Raw genomic sequence first — 20461 nt, 5'->3', positions numbered from 1 at the left:
TAGATACTTATAAAAATAGTCATAAAAATTGGAAGTATGGACAGCCCTACTAACTGTAATGCCAGGTGGAGAAACTTAAATGGTTGACACATCCAGTTGTATTCAAGTTTTTAAGAAATCTGCTTGGGAAATCCAGTAAGTTACATAAAGACTGATAAAAAACATTCTCTGAGTCAAAAGCTCACTTTACTTATCCTGAGGAGGAAACAGCTAAAGTTCAGTGTATTAAAGGAAAAGAAACCCAGTGGGGAAATGGGCAAGTGAAAATAAAAATTCACAGGAATAAACTTTAGATGCTTTTCAATGAATTTTTTAAAAGCTCTTGCTTGCTCATACATTATGAAATATGTCAGCTAAATCTACATTGATTTGGTTTTATCTATCAACCTCACCAAGATCAAAGTCTGATGACTCAGTGTTGGTGAATGTTCTTAAGTAATCAGTGGGAGTGTCTAATAGTACAATCTCTGTGGAGAATAGTTCAAGCTTATATCCTTGTTTTGCAAATGAGCAAGCCCTGACTCAGCATTTGGAAGAATTTATGACATATACAGGATTGTCTACACAATATAATGTGATATGAGGTTATGAGTGCAGGTTTTTAATAAAGTTTTTATTTAATGAGGTTATTAATTTTAGTCATGAAATAATACTGGCCTTTTTCAAAATGTTTTATATCTATTAAGATGATCATAATATGCTTTATTTTGGTAATGCAGTGAATCACATGAATTGATTTTTGTGTGCTTAATCCTTTGTGAAGCTGGGTGCAGTGGCTCAGGTTGGTAATCCCAGCTACTCAGAAGGTAGAGATCAGGATCAAAGTTGGAGACCAGCCTCTGTGCGTATGTGTGGGTAAATTTAGCAAGACTATATTGTAAACAACAAAGTGGATATAGTAATATGGGTCTGTGGTATGTATAAATGGACTGGAACAGAAACAAAACAATATCAGGAATATCAGGGATCATGGGCAATTTCTCTTCACTTTTTCATAGGCTCTTTAAAGCCATTGTAATTCCCTCTTCCCTCCCTCCTTCCTTCCCTTCTCTCCCCATCTTTCCTCCTTCCTTCCCCTCCCCTTCTCTTCTTTTCCCCACCTCTCCTCCTCCTTTTTTCAACCCCCACTAAGGAGCCAAAGTCTAGTTGAGGCAACTCTTTAGCTGACTCTGGTTTGTGTCCCCAGAGGACCTGTACATAATATCACAGTGCCACCTAGTGTAGTAATCTTGATATTTCTCCCATCATAAATTCTTTGGAAGTAATGTCATTAGAGATTTTATAATTTGAATGTTGAAATGTTGACTGTCCCCCCAAAGGCACATGTGAAAGCTTGGTCTCCAAGCAGCTCGTGCTGTGGGCATTTAAGGAGTAGGGATTTGTGGGAGGTCCTGAGGTCACTGGGCATGTGTCCTTGAAGAGGATTGTGGGACCCTGGACTCATTCACTCTCTCTTCCCCCATTCCCATTTCTCTGCTTCCTAGCTCCAGATTTGAATAGTTTTATGTTCTTTACTATCGATAACCAGTACTGTCATTAGAGGTCCAAGCAGTAGGACTACCCAATTTTGGCCTTGAAACTTCAGAACCATTTTATATATATATATATATATATATATATATATATATATATATATATATACACACACATATATATGTATATATATATTTTTCTCAGAATTAATTGCCTCTGAGATTTCGTTGTAGTAACACAAAACCGACTAATGACGATGGGAAGAAATATGGAAACATTTTCATCAGAAACTCTCTGAGAATTTGAAAGGACATTGAGAATTATCTTTAAATTCAGGTCTAAAAATGGATTCCTTTTTTTTTTTTTTTTTTTTTGCCAATGCTGGGGTTTGAACTCAGGGCTTGGGCTCTGTACCTGAGCCCTCTCTATGCTCAAAGCTAGTGCCCTACCACTTGAGCCACAGTGCCACTTCCAGCTTTTTCTGAGTAGCTTATTGGAGGCAAGAATCTCATGGACTCTTCTGCCTGGGCTGGCTTCGAACCACAATCCTCAGATCTCATCTCCTGAGTAGCTAGGATTACAGACCTGAGCCACTGGCACTGGGATTTAGGATATTAACATTTGATTTTGTCAGGATATAAACATCCAGTCTAAGGGACAGAGGGAAAAAACTGTAGTATTTCATTTGGAGACAGCAGTGTATGCAAAACCTTGTTGTCTGGAGTCTTGGGGAACTGAAATTTTCTTCAGGTGAAGGATTTGGAGGAGAGCATTATGAGAGATGAGGCTGAAACCAGGGCAGGTAGAGACTCGGACATGTGACTAGTTTTATAGTTTCTATTTGAATGATTTCAAGTTTTATGTAATTTTAAAAAAATTTACATTTGATAGAAAAGTTGTAGTTCTATTGCTTATGTACTCAGAAGTGCAGAAAACATAGAAAACATACAGGAAGTATTCTTAATGTACTACTGTGATGAACCACATAGCCACAAATATTTACTTTTATATAGCAAATACCCATGAAGATTACTGTATTTCAGATACTGTATTACCAGCTTTGTAAATATGAACTAGTTTAGTCCTTAACAACAATACTATGAATAGGTACCATTTTTTTTCCAGGAGCTTAATTTGTGTACCATAAAATCCAACTATTAAGTACACCATTCAATACTGGTTAGTAGTTGTATGGCCCTGACCACGACCCAAACTTAGGACATTTCCGTTATCCTATAAGCTTCCCGGGGCTGGTTTATAGTCACTCTAAGGCCCCAGGAAACCTCTGATCTTGCTTTAAGTCTACAGATTCACCTTTTATAGACATTTCATATAAACTGAATTATATAATACTGCAATCTTTTGCAGTGGAATATTTAGATTAGCCATAGTAACTTCCAGACTTATCCACGTTGTAGCATATATCAGTAGTTCTTATTTTCTATTGTTGAAAAATATTTCACTCTATGGATGTGCCACATTTTCTTTATCCACCCACAGTTGATGGACATTTGCGTTATTCCCAGATATGGAGTACTATGAACATATATATATATATACACATATATACATGTATATATATATCTGCATGTCTTGGTGGGGACATGCATTTATAGTTTTTGGGTCTATAGGACTAGAATTCCTACTCCGTCTAATGGTAAATTTAACTTTAATTAAATTTTAATTAATTGTTATTATAAAGGCCATGCACAGAGCAGTTACAGTTTCATAAGTCAGGTGATGAGTATATTTCTTTTTGATAGTGTCACCTCTTCCTTCATTTTCTACCAGTTTTTTCCTTCCACTTCCCCCTCCCCCACAAGTTATATATTATTTCCAAAGTAGTGTCTAGTGAGTGCTACTGCTTCATTTATTCATCCTTTGTCCCTCCATTTCTGTGCTCCCTTTTCCTTCCCAAAGATAGATAAACAAACAAGACAAAAAGAAAGAAAAAAAATCAGCAAGAAAGTACAAAAAACCCCTCTTGTTTCCATTTCCTGGAGTTCATTTTGACAAATACTATTTTATATAAGCATTGCACCTTTGTGTTCCTCTCCTAAGAGTATCCTCCTTTGGTCTGACTGTGTGTGAGTGTCTAGAGTCTTTTATAATTTATCATGTCCCAGTGTGTTTTAGATCTAACTTCTGCATATGAAAGAAAAGACACACTGTTTGTGTCTCTGAATTCAGCTTAGCTCACTTAATATGATTTGTTCTAGGTCCATCCATTTCTATGCAAATAAAATATTATTCTTTCTAACTCCATTGTATACAGGTGCCACATTTTTTTGGAACCACTCATCTTGTTTATCTTTTAAAGAAATGAACACCTCTCAGTGGCTGCTCAGGTAGTGCCACTGCCATCATCTCCATTTTATTGATGATGACATTGTCATAAATCTTGTAAGTGGTGGAGGGGATGGTGAGCCTTTGTAATCGAGTTCTTTAGAGGCTGTGATTTGAGCCAACCTTTGTGGACCTGCATTGACTCCCTGGGAGCCATTTCCTTTTTTTCCAAACCTTGTCTACTTTTCCTTACTTGTTTTTGGTTTCAGAAATGTTAGAAAATATTCAGTTCCTTCTGCATGGATTATGCTGTAGGAATTTCTATGATGCTGTTTTCCTTCTTGGTTTACAAGGTCAATCCCTAAGCAAATTTCAGGTTTCTCAAGTATTTTTATTTTTGTATTCATTCTGTGAGGAAAAATGAACAAACAAACCTGTATTTTCAGCTGGGATTTTAAGCTCTCTAGTGATCAAATCTCATTTCTTGAACTGATCATCTTTTTCCCCCATCTGGGGAAAAAGTAACATTCTAGACACAGATTTAGTCCATGTGCCTAAATGTCCCTATGTGGGTTTCCTTCTGTCAGAGCAGCTAGTAGTCTGCAGTGGGCATGTCAATGAGCGTCTGTAGGTTGACAGGAGCTCGTGAACCAGTTACTCCAAGGGCCCTTTGACTCTGGCTGGGAATTGCTTCATTCTAATTTAAAAAAGTAGCCATTACCAGCAGCCTCTTCTGCTTTCAAGATTTGATGAAATAAGATCTTGATTTCTTCACTTTGAAGAGAGTTATAATAGAATTACCTCTATTCTCTATGTTCTAAGCAAACCAGGAGGGAAGTCCATGTTTAAGATTTTAGATTAGCATATGCCTGATTAACTGGTGATGTGCTGGTGGTAGTTTTTAGAAATAGGACTACCTTCTGAGAAGACATGTTGGAAAGTTACGGTGATGCTTGACTGGAGTCTGCATTCTAGTAATTCTTTAGGATTGGCTATTTTATAAATGATGTTTTAATGAACATTTAAGTTGCTACACATCTTATAGACGAATAGGAAGCACCACTGTCATCTTAATTCGGTTTCTAAATCTTAAGCCCCTAACTACTATACTGTTTTCCAGAATGTCTGTGTGAACCCCCAGACTAGGCAAACTGTCCCTCTTTTGTGTTTTTGGGCCATTCTACCATCATCCTTAACATATTGTATTGCAATTGTCAGTACTCTCCATCATGCTGTGAATGTCAGCAAGAAGGATATGTAGAGAGGAGTTGTTTCCTTTAATTTAATTTGATTTCAGGTTCAAAGTATAATCATTTCCTTTAATTCATTGCTCACTATATCATGCCCTCACACTTTTTCTTTCTGAGACAGGGTCTCATTAAGTAGCACCATCTGGCCTTAATCTAACTATGGCCTCAAACTTGTGATCCTCCTTTCTCTGCCTCCTGAATGCTGAGAATACAGGGGTCTACCACCATGCCTGACTAGCTATCCTTTTTTTAAGATCTTATTTTTCTCTTTACCCTTGATCCCTACTCTATTACTGGTAACATCAATAATAATGACAATTTGTCCTTAGAACCTTGAGTACCTTATATTAGCTCAGTCTATCATTGCAGTGACCCCCATATAATACTTGCTATTGTTAGCTTCCATTTTCTGTACAAAGTAACTGATGTACAGAGAGGTTAAGGACTCAACTAAGGTGACAGAAAAGGTTAGTGGTAGAGCCAGGACTTCAGTTTAAGTACTCTAGAAGCTAAATATTTAACTTCTGTGTAATACTACAACATAGGTGTGTGTCTCCTAGACAATTGTGCTGTTTTGATTGATGCTATCTGGGGGGCATAAACGTGACCTCCTATAATGTGCTTTTCACAAACATAAACGACTGGACTGCATGTTTCTTTTTACTTTTTACATTCTTTATCCAACACTCTCCCCACTAGCCTACTGACATATCTAATCCACTGATTTGGCTCATCGCATAATACTTTACCCTGGCCACCTAACACACATTCTTGACTCATTCATATGGCTACCTCCACAATGATTTAAGGAAATCCTTATCTGTGTTCCGTCATGGACTTATGCCAGAGTTTCTCTTGGAGACATATCCAAGAGTAGACCTTTGAGTCCAGTGGTATGTGGATATTTTATTTCACCGAATGCCAATAAGTTGCTATCTAGAATGACAGAACCATTTGACACTTATGAAAATTCTCCTTTCATCACATCTACATCAATATGTGACAATTTTTGGCTGTTCTGAGGATTGTCAAAGGTTGTAATAGTCTCTTCTTTCCCCACAAGAGACACATTCCCAGACCCCCAGTGGATGTTAGAATGTGCAGACTATAACAAAGTCTATCTGTGCTGTAAGTTTTCTATGATAATGTTTACTTTATTAAATAGGTACAGTAAGAAATTTAGAACAATAACTAATGATGATACACAATAATTCTAGCAATGTGCTGTAAAATGGTATGTGAATGTGGCCTCCCTTTTCTTCTCAAAACATCTTATTGAAAGTACTCACCCTTCATTTCATTGACTGTATATAATTGGAACTATAGAAATTGGGGCTCTGAATAGATGAGGATAGTTATATCTTACTGTTATTTTAATTTTTATATTTTTGGCTGTGAATAACCATGAATATCTCTTCTGTCAGAGGGCCAGTTGGGTTTCCAGTGCACCTGTTTGGTGTGCCAATTTTCCTCACCTAGTTTAGCTATTAGTGTCTTGTAGATCCTAGATATTACCAATACCTTCTTCTTGGCTGTTTCTTGTGCCTTTCACTGAATGGAAATATATTCAACATTTTCCTTTTTGTCCCTCCAACATTTTCCTTTTAATATGAGTTCTTGTGTTTTAAGTCATTTCCCACTCTTGGTCACAAAGTTATTTTGTATTTTCTTGTCATTGTTTCATAACTTCAAGCTCTATATTGATCTTCTATCCACTTGGGTTTGCTTTTGTATAAAATAAACAGATGGGATCCAACTTTGTCTCTCTCCAAATGGCCTTTGCCCAGGGCTATTCAATTTCTTTCTGTTATATCTTGAGTTCCCATGCATAAACGGCTCTGATTTACACTGGTTTCATGTCTTAGTTTATAGCTCATTATATGTTAATATCTGGTTGAAATATTGGCTATTTAAGAATAAGAATAGATCACTTGGTGCATTGTTAAAATAAATATTTTATTTTTGGAAAAAATCTAGTAGAGCGGTTGATACTCAAATTCTTTGCTTCTAAATGATCTTATTTATCTTTATATACTCTGTGTGTGAGATATGCTATCTATATCCATATGTATATTACAGTATAGTGGCTCATTAAATATCTGTTGAATTTGCTGAACTGATTTATGGTTCCTTTTGAGTGATTCTGTGGTAAATGTGATAATGGTGATCAGAATTGAAGCCATCTCATCTTCTTTAGCAGGAGAGGAGTCAGATGAGGACATCAAAGGACAGGGAATTGATCCCTGAAGGGACCAAAGTGGCCTTGGTTTTAATTCATACAAGTCATGGGGACTAGGATGTCTTGGTGGAGAACAGCTTCTACATAGGACTTCAGTAGTAATGTCCACATAGGACAACCAGTAGCTGGGTAGTCAGGAGAATTTCAAAAGAAAACAGTGAAATTTTTCATAGGAGAGTTTTTTTTTTTTTTTTTTGCAAAGGTAAACTTATTCTCAGTTAATTTGTATAACTAAATTGTGGTTTGTTGAATCTGCAGTTGCAAATACCACTGCAAGAAAAGACGTGTACTGTAGAAATGAGGAGGTTGCCATCTAGTGGCCATAAATCCAAAGAGCACCATTGGCTCTAGTCTTGAATAATAGGCATCAGAATAATAGCTCCATAGTCCTGAATAATAAAACACTATTTAGAGTTTCCAGGTGTTAGGCGCAGTTTAGATATTTCTCATGCTACAACAATTCTACTACAAGACAGTTGATTTTGATTCCCTGGCTAAGGAGTGTTAGAGAGTCCCTAGTTTCCTGACTGCCTTACAAGAAGGACTCTCAGCCAAATGGCCAGCCAGACTCCCTTCATGTCAACCCAACAGCTTTGAAAACTCCACAGACACCTGGAGGAAGCTACATTGAAACCATGGTTGATTGCTGCCAAAGTACAACTCTGGCTCCATAAGGCACTGTCTGAGCTATGACTACACTAGACTTAATGCCATCATGAACTCCAGTCAACTCTATATGGCCTTGCAGACATTTCTACCCAGGCCAAAGGGAGAGCACTTCTAGTCAGCAGAAGCCTGTGATTGGTGCAAACAGAATTCTACATTTACATAAAACATCCTTGACATACCCCTGTTTGGTTACATAAGTAGGTTGTTCAGCTCAGCATTTTGTGGAAGGGGCGGAATTGGGGATTTTTACTACAGCCTTATGCTTTCTGTACAAGGACTATATCATTTGAGTTACAGCCCCAGTCTTTTTGCTTTTAGTTGTTTTTTCAGATAAGAAGAACCATCATCTTCAATCCTGTGGTGGGATTATAGGCATGTGTCACCATGTCTGGCTCCTGGGCTTACTTCATGAGTCAGCTGGGAACACCCTATTGTGTTGCTCCTTGGTCTTACAACATTATGCTCAATTAATTTTGTTGTCTTAGGAATTTTTCTATACATTTTTATCATTGTTAATAGATCAAGCTGAAATGGTAATACAAAGGGAGGATGGCAGAAAGTGTTTGAAGAGTGCATGACAGATATAGGAAGAGGTGAGAATCTAGGCAGCTGAACAGATGTAGAAGCCAAAGTAGGAAGATTTAAAACAGAGGGAGTGGTCCTTGTGACCCCTCCCCGGGACCAGAGACTGGGGAGACTCAGTCCACAGTGTTTGCTAGTTTGGGGGCAGAAGTGAGGTTTGCTAGGTTGCCTAGTTGGTTAGGATATCACAGAGCCATCCCTGCCTCTTCCCCTGTTCTTTACAAGGACAGAATCTGTTTTCCTTTAGGCTTTTTATTGCTTAGATGACAGGTGTGTGCCACTGTGCTCAGCAGCTATAATGTCTGACTTCTTGAAAATAAGGTTTTTATATCAGGAATTGTCAGATTTATTATTTTAGTTACTGGACCTTTCTAAGCAAAAAAAAATCAAAACAGAACTTTTCTGCTACTAGGTATAATGAATAGAATCAGTATCAACAATATAAATTGAGTTCCTATTCTTGGATATTGGAACTCAGGCATAGAAATTATTAACTGAAGAACTCATGAAGGGTAAAATGCAAAGGCAATAGCATTGTCATAAAAATAATTGATTAAGAAGACGTTGAAATATTCTCTTGTGTTTGGAGATATTTCATTTTTATTGTATTAGATTAAATTTTGCCAAAGTCAAGCACAACTTAATAAAAAGTCTAAAACACTTGTACTGTAGGGTAGGTAATTTTAGTTGACTTTATCTTAATTTATAGATGGATCTATTTAGGTGTTTACTATGTCATGCCATGAAGGACTGTTGGACCAAGGCTATGGGGAAAGATGTGTTAGGATCTTCCAAGGAGATAATAAATTTTCTTTCTTTTTTCCCAGAAGGTTACATGAGGCAGTTTGGCTCATGGGTTCAGGCTGTGTATTCTCTTGTGAATGGAGCTTGGATGTTGGGGTATATTCATCAAGATTGTTTGGGCACTGATTAGTTAAAGGGTTACCCTGTCTTTTCAAAATACCTCAGAGACTGGCAAAGTCACATGGCCTTTTCTTTTTCCTTTTTTAAAATGCCTTCATTACCTTCAGATTCAGACCCACCTTTGGCTTTATCTATTTTCCTGTTTATATCTTCACACCTTTGACAAGTGCAGAGAAATGTTCTTCCTCTCCTGTCCTTGGTGCCATTGCTTGTTAGGACTGCTCAAGTAGAGTGGACATTTTGATAGGGTTGGGTTAAGGACCAAGCCATAGCCATAGTCCTACTATCTCCAATGTGAGCACAAAATTCAACCTCCTTTGCCCTTACCTCCACCAATCCCTTCTGACAGAGAAGTCCCGTTATTCCTCAGTACAGATTATGGCTATGAGGAAAAGGTAGAGGCAGAGCTTGTATATGGTAGACACTTAAGTAACTATTTGACATTTCCAAGGCATTTTCTGGGCCTCTGAATCCAATGGTGAGCAAAAATTTTCTCACTACCTGTGAGTAGCATGAAAAAGTAAGGTGTTACTCTGCTAACAGTGAGGTGAAAGAAGAGATTTGGGGGGTCCTTGGTCTTTCCTGAGAGTTGCAAACAACTGCTTTTCCAATGTACTTTTCTATCGCTGATGGTCCCATTTCACTCAGAGCTGTGACCCATCACCAATGACTGGTTTGAATAAACCACAGTTTATTTGCAGGGCGCGACACAGGAGATGCAAACAGCAGTTTTCCCTAGAGAGGCCTGAGTGTAAGGAGACCCTTTTCTGCTTTGCATTCTTCAGTTTGGAGGAGGACTTCTGAAAATGCTCAGTGGAAAATTTCTTTTTCTATCAGCTCCAATCCCTTTTAACTGTCTCCATAAGACCAGGAGAGGATTCTGCCTTGAGTTTTCACCTTTCCATGGTGAAGGAGAGAAAAAGAGAGATCAGAGCTTTGAAATATTTGTTTTGGAGGTTAAGCATTTTAGCTGTGGACATTTGATGTTTTTAGAGCCATCCTGGGCAGGGCTGTGTGGCTGAAGTGATAGAGCACTTGCTTGAGGGAGGTAGTGCCTTCAATCCTTAGAACCACACGCCCATAAAAAATCCATGATTCTCCCACACTTCCACTTCCAGCTTCTTGCCATTGGTTAATTGGAGATAAAAGTCTTACAGACTTTCTTGCCCTGGTTGGCTTTGAGCCACAAATCTTGGATCTCAGTCTTTTGAGTAGCTAAGATTACAGACATGAGCCACTGGAGTCCAGCTAGCTGTTATACTCTATTATTCCCCTTTTAGAGATACAGACACTGAGGCCAGAAGAGAAGCCATAATCTGTGTTCTACCTTGGAATTATTCTTTGGATCCTTGCTAGCTCCTGAGCCACACCCAAATTTAGGGGATTGCTGATTCTTTTACTTTCTTCTGATGCAACTTAAAGAGGGTGGAGCAATGATAAAACACTTTATTTTAAAACAACCACAAGGAAAGCCAAATGAGAGACAAGCTAGAACATTTTTGAGCAATCTATTTTCCTCCACAGAGATGATCGGTTGACAGGCAAGTGTCTGGACAGGGATACCTTCACGTGCCACACCCGACACTGGGAAGTGTCCCCCACCCAGAAATATTCCTCCTGAATGCTTTTTGTTTTGCAGTGTACAGAGATAATTCCCCGAAGGCCTGGGCCAGAGCTGTTGGTACAGAGCTTCTCCCAAAGCGAGACTGGCCAAGACTGACTTCAGCACTCAATACTTCACACCTTTCCTTTCATCATTTCTTCTTTTCCAGTCCCTTACCTCCAATCTTTCCTGCTCAGACCTGCCCTTTCTGGGTCATAGCCCAAGCTCTAGAACCATCTTATCCTCCTATAAACAGAAACTTCTGTCAGTATAACGTGCTACTTCTCAGAGGACACCAAGATAAACATTTCCCCTGAAACCTTTGCCTGCATAACAGTAAGCAATTTCCAGATTTAAAAGGGTTTGCAAGAAGTGGCTGTGGCTCAAGTGGAAGAGCGCTTGCCTTGAGCAAAAGGAGCTCAGGGGCAGCGCCCAGGCCCTGAGTTCAAGCCCCAGGATAGGCAAAAAAATAAAAATTAAAAAAAGCAAAAAAAGGGTTTGCAGAGAGCTTTCTGTACCCTTCAAACATGGAAGCCTGGCTTCTCAGACTTTCCATCCTCCCTTCTGCTCCCTGCTTCTTAGGTATATAAGACATTTTCTAGTCCTCTTAGGTCTCCCCTAAAGGTTTTACCTTTCTCTAAGAAGATGGAGAACTTGAGTCAGATGAGAGCAGTCTGTCTGTCTATCTGTATATTTGTCTTTCTTTCTCAGTTCTCTTTTTTTCCTTTTTCTTTCCACAATTACTTCTCATGTATGCCCTTGCTTTCTTTTCTCCTTCTCTAGTGCAAGAATTCTCTGAAAGGTGAAATGAACATACAGTTTCTTTTGTCTTTAAAGGATTTTTCACCCTAGGGCCCCAAAGTGAAAGACAGGCGAGATAACAGAAGAGATTTCCTGCAGAGTCAATGCAAAGAAGTAGAAAACAGAGGAGTTTCAGCAGTTCGTAAGGGAAGATAATGCTGGATTGTGGGAAAACCTGGTACCTTTGAGTCACAACCTAAAGGCTGCCAGTCTAGCCCTCATTTGTGAGAACTTGACCAACTACCATCCAAGCTGGCCTCCCTCAGCAACCTCCAAACCCTACATGGTTTTTGAATATTTATGACTTCATGGGTAAAGGAATCCTTCACTCCACAGCTGCCCATCTTCTCTGTCTAGGGTGCCAATGAAAGGGATCATTTAGGGTTTGCAAGGGGGTTCCAGCAAAGATACAGGCATAGTAGTACACCAGACTTTTACATTTTTTACATTCTTCAGTCCAGTGGAATCCATTCTTTTTTTTTTGTCTAAAATCAACAAATTCGAACACTGAGCATTCTTGTCATTTCTGTGTGTTTATTTGGGTTTTGCATGAAAGAATTGGAGAGAGAGAGAGAGTTATCTTGTTGAGGGCAGGGTGATGAACAGCATCGGGAAGGTGTCCTGACCGTGGGGGTCTTAGACTCTTGCAACAATGAGATGGTATTCTTCATAGCAACTGCAGAGAAGGATTGGCCATTTTGCTATCCTGTCATGGTTCATATTCATTATGACAGCTTCAGACCCATTTTCTATTATTCTCTGTCATGCATTAGAATACACTCAGTGAGCATAGATAGGTGCCTGTTAACAAGTATGTATTACTACTATTGTTTTCTAAATCCATCTCTACTTTTTAGGCATCAGAATCTATTTAGAAGCCAGGCGCCGATAGCTCATAATTGTAATTCTAGCTACTTAGGAAGGCTGAGACCTGAGGATCATGGTTCAAAGCCAGCCTGAACAGGAAAATTCATGAGACTCTCATTTCTAATTAACCACCCCAAAACTCTGGAAGTGGTACTATGGTTCAAGTGGTAGAGTACCAGCTTTCATTTTAAAAGCTAAGGGATAGTACTTAGGTCCCAAGTTTGAGTCCTAATACACACGCATGTGTACACACACACACACACACACACACACACACACACACACACACACACACTTCTATTTGGGCTTATTGAAATAACTATACTAACCTTAAATAGTCATATAAATAAAGTATCACTTAAAGCTATCCAAATTGTAGTTTTACAAATATTTCATTTTCTGGTTATATAAGTCCCAGGTTGCACAAACTATAAAGGGATGGATAAACATGAGGGAGTGAATATGTGTATGTGAGTGTAGGTGTGATTCCTTTTTGTAGCTGATATAGGTCTAAGGAACTCTCTCTGCAGCATGTGCTTGACAGTCTGAGAGCCTAGGGGCTAATCTTTATGGCTGGGTGTGGTGATTCATGCATGTAACCCAAGCTACTCAGACATGGATAGCTTGGTCAGTCAAGGCCAGTTTGGGCAAAATGTTAGTGAGACTCTACCTCAACCAGTAAGCCAGTTGTGATGGCATGCTCCTCTGGTCCCAAATAAGCAGGGGTTGTAGGTAGGAGGATGAGGGACCAAGACTGGCCTGCAGGAAAACATAAAACTCTATCAGAAAAATAACTAAAGTAAAAAAAAAATGGGATGGGAGGTGGCTCATTTGTGACAGCTACTGTTTAGCAAGCATGGGGCACTGAGGTCAAATCCCAGAACCTCGAAAAACAACTTAGTCTTTGCTGCCAACCTTAAGAGTAGCGTAAGCTGGCCATGAGTTTAGTGTTCTTAGTGTTCCCTTTGCATTTTCCTCAGTAATTATGATTCAAAAACACCTAATAATTTATAAGATTATTTCTTTGTTGCTTTGTATGTCCCTCCCCCATGGCATAACCCCTGCTTTCACTGTATTTGAGGTTGTTATAATGTGTGGAAGGGAAGGGAAAAAACAAATAGTTTAAATAGGGATACAGGTGGACCCATTGCAACAATGAGACATACAAGTCGTTATGTCAAAAACAAACTTTACAACTTTGGTGTGGGGGGGGGAGGGTTGGGTGGGAGGTGGAGGGAGGATGGGATGGGAAGGGGAAACAAAGGAGGAGGCTACAATGCTTGATAAGAAATGTACTCATTATCTTGCCCATGTAATTATAACCCCTCTGTACAGTATTTTCACAATAAAAAAATTAAAAAAATTAAAGAAAATTAAAAAAAAACCTAATAAAAGAAACCCCTCTTATTTTGTGAGCCATGCTTGGAGATACTGCCCATGTGAAGATGATAATGAAGAAGAACATTTCCTTTCTTCTCCACCTGCCCCACCCAAGTAACTGCCCTGACCTCCCAGCTCCTTCCAGGTTCTCAGAAACTGGAAAATCCAGAGGTGCAGGTATCCCTTGTACTGCCACAGAGCTGGTGCTACGTGAGACAGACACCTACTTTCTCACAGATCCTTCTGCTCACTTTTCTCCTTCTGCTCACTTTTCTTACTCTTTTTTCTTTCAACCTTTCCCTCCCCTCTCAATTCATCCCTTCCCATTTGGTCAATATTCAACTGAACACCCACTTCTACAACTGCTGCTCTCCTTCATAATTTTTATCTCTATATTTGTCTTAGATTTTCATCATCATCTCTGGAAACTTCTGGAATCTGAATATCACCTTAGGACTCCATTAAGTGTACACATAACCTGCATTTGTTTGAACCCAAACCCTCTTTCTTCACACTTCACTTTCTTTTTTTCTTTCTCTTTCTCTCTTTCTGTTGTTCGTGGGTCTTGAACTCTGGGCCTAGGCTCAGGGTGAGTGCTCTACCACTTGAGCCACAATGCCACTTCTGGTTTTCTGGTGGTTTATAACTCACGGACTTTCTTGCCCAGGCTAGCTTTGAACCGTGATCATCAAATCTCAGCCTCCTGAGTAGCTAAGATTACAGGCATGAGCCACTGGTGCCCAGCTTCACACTTTCACACTTCACTTTCATTGGTGTCTCCACAGAACTGAGTGATTTGAGCTAGCCTTTATTTCTCGAGTTGCTTTTTTTTCTGTATACTGTCCGGTTTCCTATCCCACTGGATTCTTTGTCCGGTCTCTTTGCCTTCACCATGGGCAAATACAAATTGAGGTTGAACATATAATTCCTCATCTATATAAAGATAGCCCTGAGAACTAAAGGGTGCTCAGTGAACAACAGACGATAATTGAGATCTTGTCACACTCTTCTTAAGACTTAGGAGTCAGGGACAGCAGAGAGAAGAGCTTGGAGCCAGATGCCAATGAACCTAGTTGAAAGGGCTTTCTTAGATCCATCTTCAAGTTGCTAAACTATTTTTGCTTAGATCTCAAGTTAAACATTCACAAAAGAATTCAGTTACCTGAAAAGAATTGTCAGAGGAGATTTTAGGGAGAAAAAATTGAGTGAAGGAAGAGTTCTAAGAGAGGAAAAGACAGAGCTGGTTGATCAGATGTAATATTCTCGTCACCGAGTTCCAGTCACTGTGTTCCAGTCACTGAGTCTGCCATTTAAAATAAAGATGGAGTTGGTGCTGAAATCTTTTCCAGGCTCTTCTCAGCCCAGGGTTGCTCAAGATCAGATGGACTGAGTGGCCAGTTGGGTAAGCAATCATGACAGCTTTGCACAGTGCATCCCAGAAACTGTATGTGTCAAATATGTTTGCCATGGAAATAAACTGAACAACCCCATAGCTGATGTAGAGAATGAGAGAACAGCCAGTAGATTTGATGGCCCCCAAGTGAGCCTCCATGCTGGGATCACTGGAACCTATGGCATTGCTTTTCATGTGTAGTGCGTGTCTCTTGAGAGAGATGATCAACAGAGTAGCTGCCAGGATGGACAGAATCAGAGGGACAAAGATCCCCAGGTAATAGAAAAAAGCCAGGCTGAGCACATTGGTTTCAGAAAAGTACATCTTCTCCGTGGAGTTGGAGGAAGGGATAGGAATGGAAATATTCATATATACATTGAAGATGTCATTAAAGAAGAGAGTGCTCAAGCTGAGGGAACCCAGTATTGACAGACACACAAGACGAGGCATCAGCACGATGATTTTCCTTTTCATTGTGAAGAACAAAGGGTGCATAAAATTCGCAATTTTAAGACAATAGAAGACATTGAGCCAGGCAACAAACCAGAGGTTGGAATAGTTCAGGAACACACTGATGGCTTTGAAGGTTGTATATATTATTGTCTGGTTGTAAATGCCTTGGAATAGTAGACTGTAAGTCATCTCCACCATTATCCAAATCTGTAGCAGGATTCTGGACAAACTCAGCATCAACATAAGACAGTCATGATTGGAGAGTCTTTTGTCCCTGATCCACTCAGCCCCGTACATGGTTGTGATGAAGCCATTCCCAATGATGCCAATGATGCACTCTGTTCCACAGACTGAAAAGCCCACGATGATTTTAAACATGGGAATATCGTTGGTGGTATCTGTGATCACTATTGCCATTCTTTCTGACCCTTGACTTTGAGTTTCCACACCAAGAGTTGGTACTTCCGTGCAATTCTCTGACACTCACTCAGTGTTATCTTATTGCTTCCTCTTCAGTGAATGGTTTTTTCCAAGCTTGCTTCATTTGCTTGTCACCTGACTGCAAGCTAGAGGCTTGGCATGCAAATGCTGACAGGATCTGGTTACCTGTTCTGTCTCTGTTTTGTTTTCATTTTTTTCTTCATGAAGATTCATTTGTTTGAGGCTTTTAGGAGCTCATTGGAGAAAATGTGCAATGGATATCTGGCATACTTCAAGTCCATCTATACCTGGTAGCATAAGTAAGAATCCCAAGTTAAGAACTTCAGTATTCAATGGCCTTATTATTATCTCACAAGGCCTGTGTTACTTGTTAAATATTTGTAAAACACTTTGTTGCTGTATTTTTAATATATATTTTATTGTAAAGATACTGTACAGAGGGATTACAGTTACATGAGCAAGGTAATGAGTCCATTTCCTATTGAACATTGTAACTGCCTCCTTTGTTTTTCCCCTCCCATCCCTTTCCTTCCAATCTCCCCAACTCCTCCCTCCCTCCCCAGAGTTGTAAAGTTCGTTTTCAACATAGTGTTTGTACATCTCGTTGTTACAATGGGTCATTTCGTATCCTTATTTCTTTGCTGCTGCTTTTACCGCCTGCTCTTGCTTCCTTTCTTACCTTTATTTTGGGAGAGGTTCTTTATTCCTAGGTTATTGTGTGTAAATAAGAATTACCCATTAGCTCATGTGTGTACATCTTTTACTTAGACTCAGGTAATAATGTCCTTAAACAGAAAAGTCAAAATTGTATGCCATTTAGGTTAGACAAGAAAGGCTCTCTAGAACCAGAAATGATTAGTTCATGATGTGTCTGCTGCAATGAGCAGATTAATGTCATTATCTCAAGAGCATATCTATTATAAAAATGAGTTCATCCCAGTCTTGCTCATCCTTGTCCTCTCCTTCTTCCATGGGATGAAGCAACAACAAGGCCCATGGCAGATGAGGGCTGCTTGACCTTGGACATCCCAGATTTGAGAACTCTAGAAAAGAAATCTCTGTTCCTTATAAAGTATTCCATCTCATGCATTCTGTTACAATGGCGTAGATGAAAGACAGTATCTTGGCTTCCAGGACAATGTCATGAACAAACCCAAGGACAAGGGTTTCCAATTCTTGGCTGAGAGGTTTATAAGTTTTGGTTCTGGTGGAGGATGGAACAGATTTGGAAGAACATGATGTGTTTAGGGGCGTCATTTTCCTCTCACTTATCTTTCCTCTACTACACAAACTCGAAAATGGCTTTCCAATTGGAGAGAAATGATAGCAGAGCAGTCAGAGAGTTCCGCAGAAGGGGAGGGTTTCTATAGAAAGGTCTTTCTCGAAATGGCTAAATGGGGTATTGAAGGCAGGCAGGGTTTCCAGACAACTCTTAAATTTCCCTCTTGGGAAAGCTTCTAAACCCTCATCATGCTCAAAGGGCTTGAAAGTTACTGAGGGTGATGGTGGATCCCAGAAAGATCTGTAGGTCGTATTGGAGAAACTTGGCAAGTTGGGTTCAGATGAAGCATGGTCCTTCCTTTGAAGCCAAAAATGAGGACAGAGGAATACTCAGGAGTTAGGCTGCATACCCCTGAAGTGAGCCACGAGTCTGTATGATCCCTGGGGAGTATGGATTTCACCAGAGGGAGGGCAGGAAGGAGAAAACCTAAGAAAATCTTGTAAGGATTCAGCTTGGTTCCTTAATTCTGTTAAGTTTTGTCATCTCCCTTTCACCTAGCACGGTTTGAGCTGTGACTCCATCTGGTTGGATTATCTGGGAACAGGATGGGCTCTGAGATACCCATCTCCCCCTTTTCAAGCCTTGGCAGGTGTAGGAGAGTACAGGAGTCAGAAATTCTATTTCACCCACTGCTCTTGTCAGTGTGCGCCCCTGGGGCTACTGCTGCCTCACTGGCCAGCACTATCTAGCCTTCCAAGGCTTCTGGGTGCTGGTGAGAACATGGGTGAGTTCTCTCTACTCTGTTGTCCATAATTCCAGAAGCTCTCCCCTTTTCTCCCTTCCCTCATCTTTTTAGATAAATAGACTTAGGAGGAGGCTTGCCATTGGGACCATGTCTGGCTGCACCTCTCCTTGGAGGAGATAGATTTACCTTTACTTTTTTTTTTACCTTTACTTTTTTTTAAAAATAGTTATCTCTAGTTGTACAAATGGGTTTCAATTTACCCTTTTGTAATGTGGGTTCTAGGGCTAATTCTAAGACAATAGGAAAAGTGCCACGCAGAATCTTTTCCTTGAGAAAATGACTTGGTGACTCTTTGAAAATGAGTGAGAGGATATGTTCTTCTGTCAGGTGGGAGGAGAGGTGATTGAGAGGTTGAATTACAGAAAATAATTACAACATTTTTCAAAATAGTCTCTTGGCTTGTGGAGTCATATCCGCCCTATCATGTGATAAAAGCAATATATTTCTTAGATGCACATCTTTGAAAAGTAGAAAATGTTCCACTTCATAAATGGAGGGACATTTTGGAATGCTTATTTGGCAAAAGAAGCAATCAAAGGAATCAGCATAGATGTTATTATGGAAGTAGCCACTGAGGGACAAAGAGCAGAGATATGGGGGAAAATCTAAGGAGCTGAAAAATGAAATGTCAGCAAGGTTTTAACTTGGTTGTTTATAAACTAAGCAGTTCCATACTTAAGTGAGAAATCTGCCTGGAGCATCAAAGTCTTCATATATCAAGTTATAAAAGAATAGCTACTCAATGTAGTGGAATTTCAGGCTTCTGCAAAGAGATAAGCTTGTGCAAGTTTAAATGTGACCAGATATGCTAATTGCTCAATGTTATGGAAATATGCTTAAGAAAATGAAAGAGTATGTGAAAATTTAAATGGTGGCATTTGCTATTGCATTTAATCAGGATGCATATTTAGTATATTTGGATGCAATAATTAGTTCTATCTACTCGCTATGGAGTTGAGAATTTTTATACAATTAGAAATATTTTGTATCCTGTGCTCATGACAGGCATGATACTGGGAAGTAAGTCAGAAATTAATTTTTTGTGAAGAGAAGAAGCTTTTGAATAATTGAACGTGGATTTGTGTGATGCTGTTCTTGCGATGGATGGTGTTAATATTGGACTGGCAGTGAAACTTAAGCTTCATGTGGCAAATTATGTAAGGACACAAGCTTTGCATATACTCATTTGCATTATTCAGAAGGCATTGCTTTCTGCTAGAAGTTAAAAATGGAAGGTGCCACGGACACAGTTCTCTTCACTTGAGCTGGATCTCCTCGTGGGGCTGGAAGTACAAAGTGTTGATGAATTGGACACATAGCAGGGTGGTCTGCTCACTGCACGGAGGGTGTGTGGCATCATCTCAGCGGGACACAAAGGAGTGTTGTTGAGCTATTGAAAAAATGAACTTCTCACATTATATGAGGGGAAAAAAGCCTTGCTGATGATAAGCAGTGAAGATTATCAAGAGTATGATCATATAATTGGTCTTTTGGGTAGACAAACACTTTGGATATTTCTTCCCTCCCCCAGAAAAGCACCACAAGTAGTTATAAGACATTATGTGGAAATGTATCTGGCATAACATTATTTAGTCTCTTTTTCTGTGTTAGGATTAGTTTCTAGAAATGTAACCAAATCCTATGATGGAAAATCGTGATACGTGGAAGACTGACTTTTCTGCATGGCTTACACTGATTTTAGATTTTGTGAAGATATCCTCCTGGTGTTCAGAACATTCAATCAATTCTTATCCAAACGATGAAGGATGAGCCATAGTGTGGTATAGCGTTCAGAGCTTAACATAGTGACGTTTGAAGGCTAAGTTCCTATTGGTATTTTAATGATTGTTCAGAGATTTATGCTTGAAAGTGTCGATGTTCATGAGCAGTTTGTTTTCAATGTAGAACTATATACCACCCCTAGTCACAGCACTTGGTAACTAAGGCTCATTTATGTGTTTATATTATAACTGCCCACAAGATTTAATATGACAGGTTGATGAAAAGAATAAAAGCGACAAATTTCTGGCTCTGAAATAAAACTTAACTTATAAAAGAACATGTTAGAAAATT

At 39.4% G+C, this 20461-nt stretch overlaps 1 protein-coding gene across 1 annotated transcript; it reads right to left on the bottom strand.

Moving 5' to 3' along the window:
• Positions 1–15368: 15368 nt before the first annotated feature.
• Tas2r40 (taste 2 receptor member 40) lies at positions 15369–16337 on the bottom strand. The gene has a single exon (XM_069997380.1). The coding sequence runs from the start codon at positions 16335–16337 to the stop codon at positions 15369–15371; it is 969 nt and encodes a 322-aa protein (XP_069853481.1).
• Positions 16338–20461: the final 4124 nt, after the last annotated feature.

This window comes from Dipodomys merriami, unplaced genomic scaffold, assembly GCF_024711535.1.
Source record: "Dipodomys merriami isolate MVZ:Mamm:240054 unplaced genomic scaffold, mDipMer1.0.p SCAF_5, whole genome shotgun sequence".
In the NCBI taxonomy this organism is placed as follows: Eukaryota; Metazoa; Chordata; class Mammalia; order Rodentia; family Heteromyidae; genus Dipodomys; species Dipodomys merriami.
Note: the sequence above shows the minus strand (reverse complement) of the source record. Positions and strands in the feature narration are given on the sequence as shown.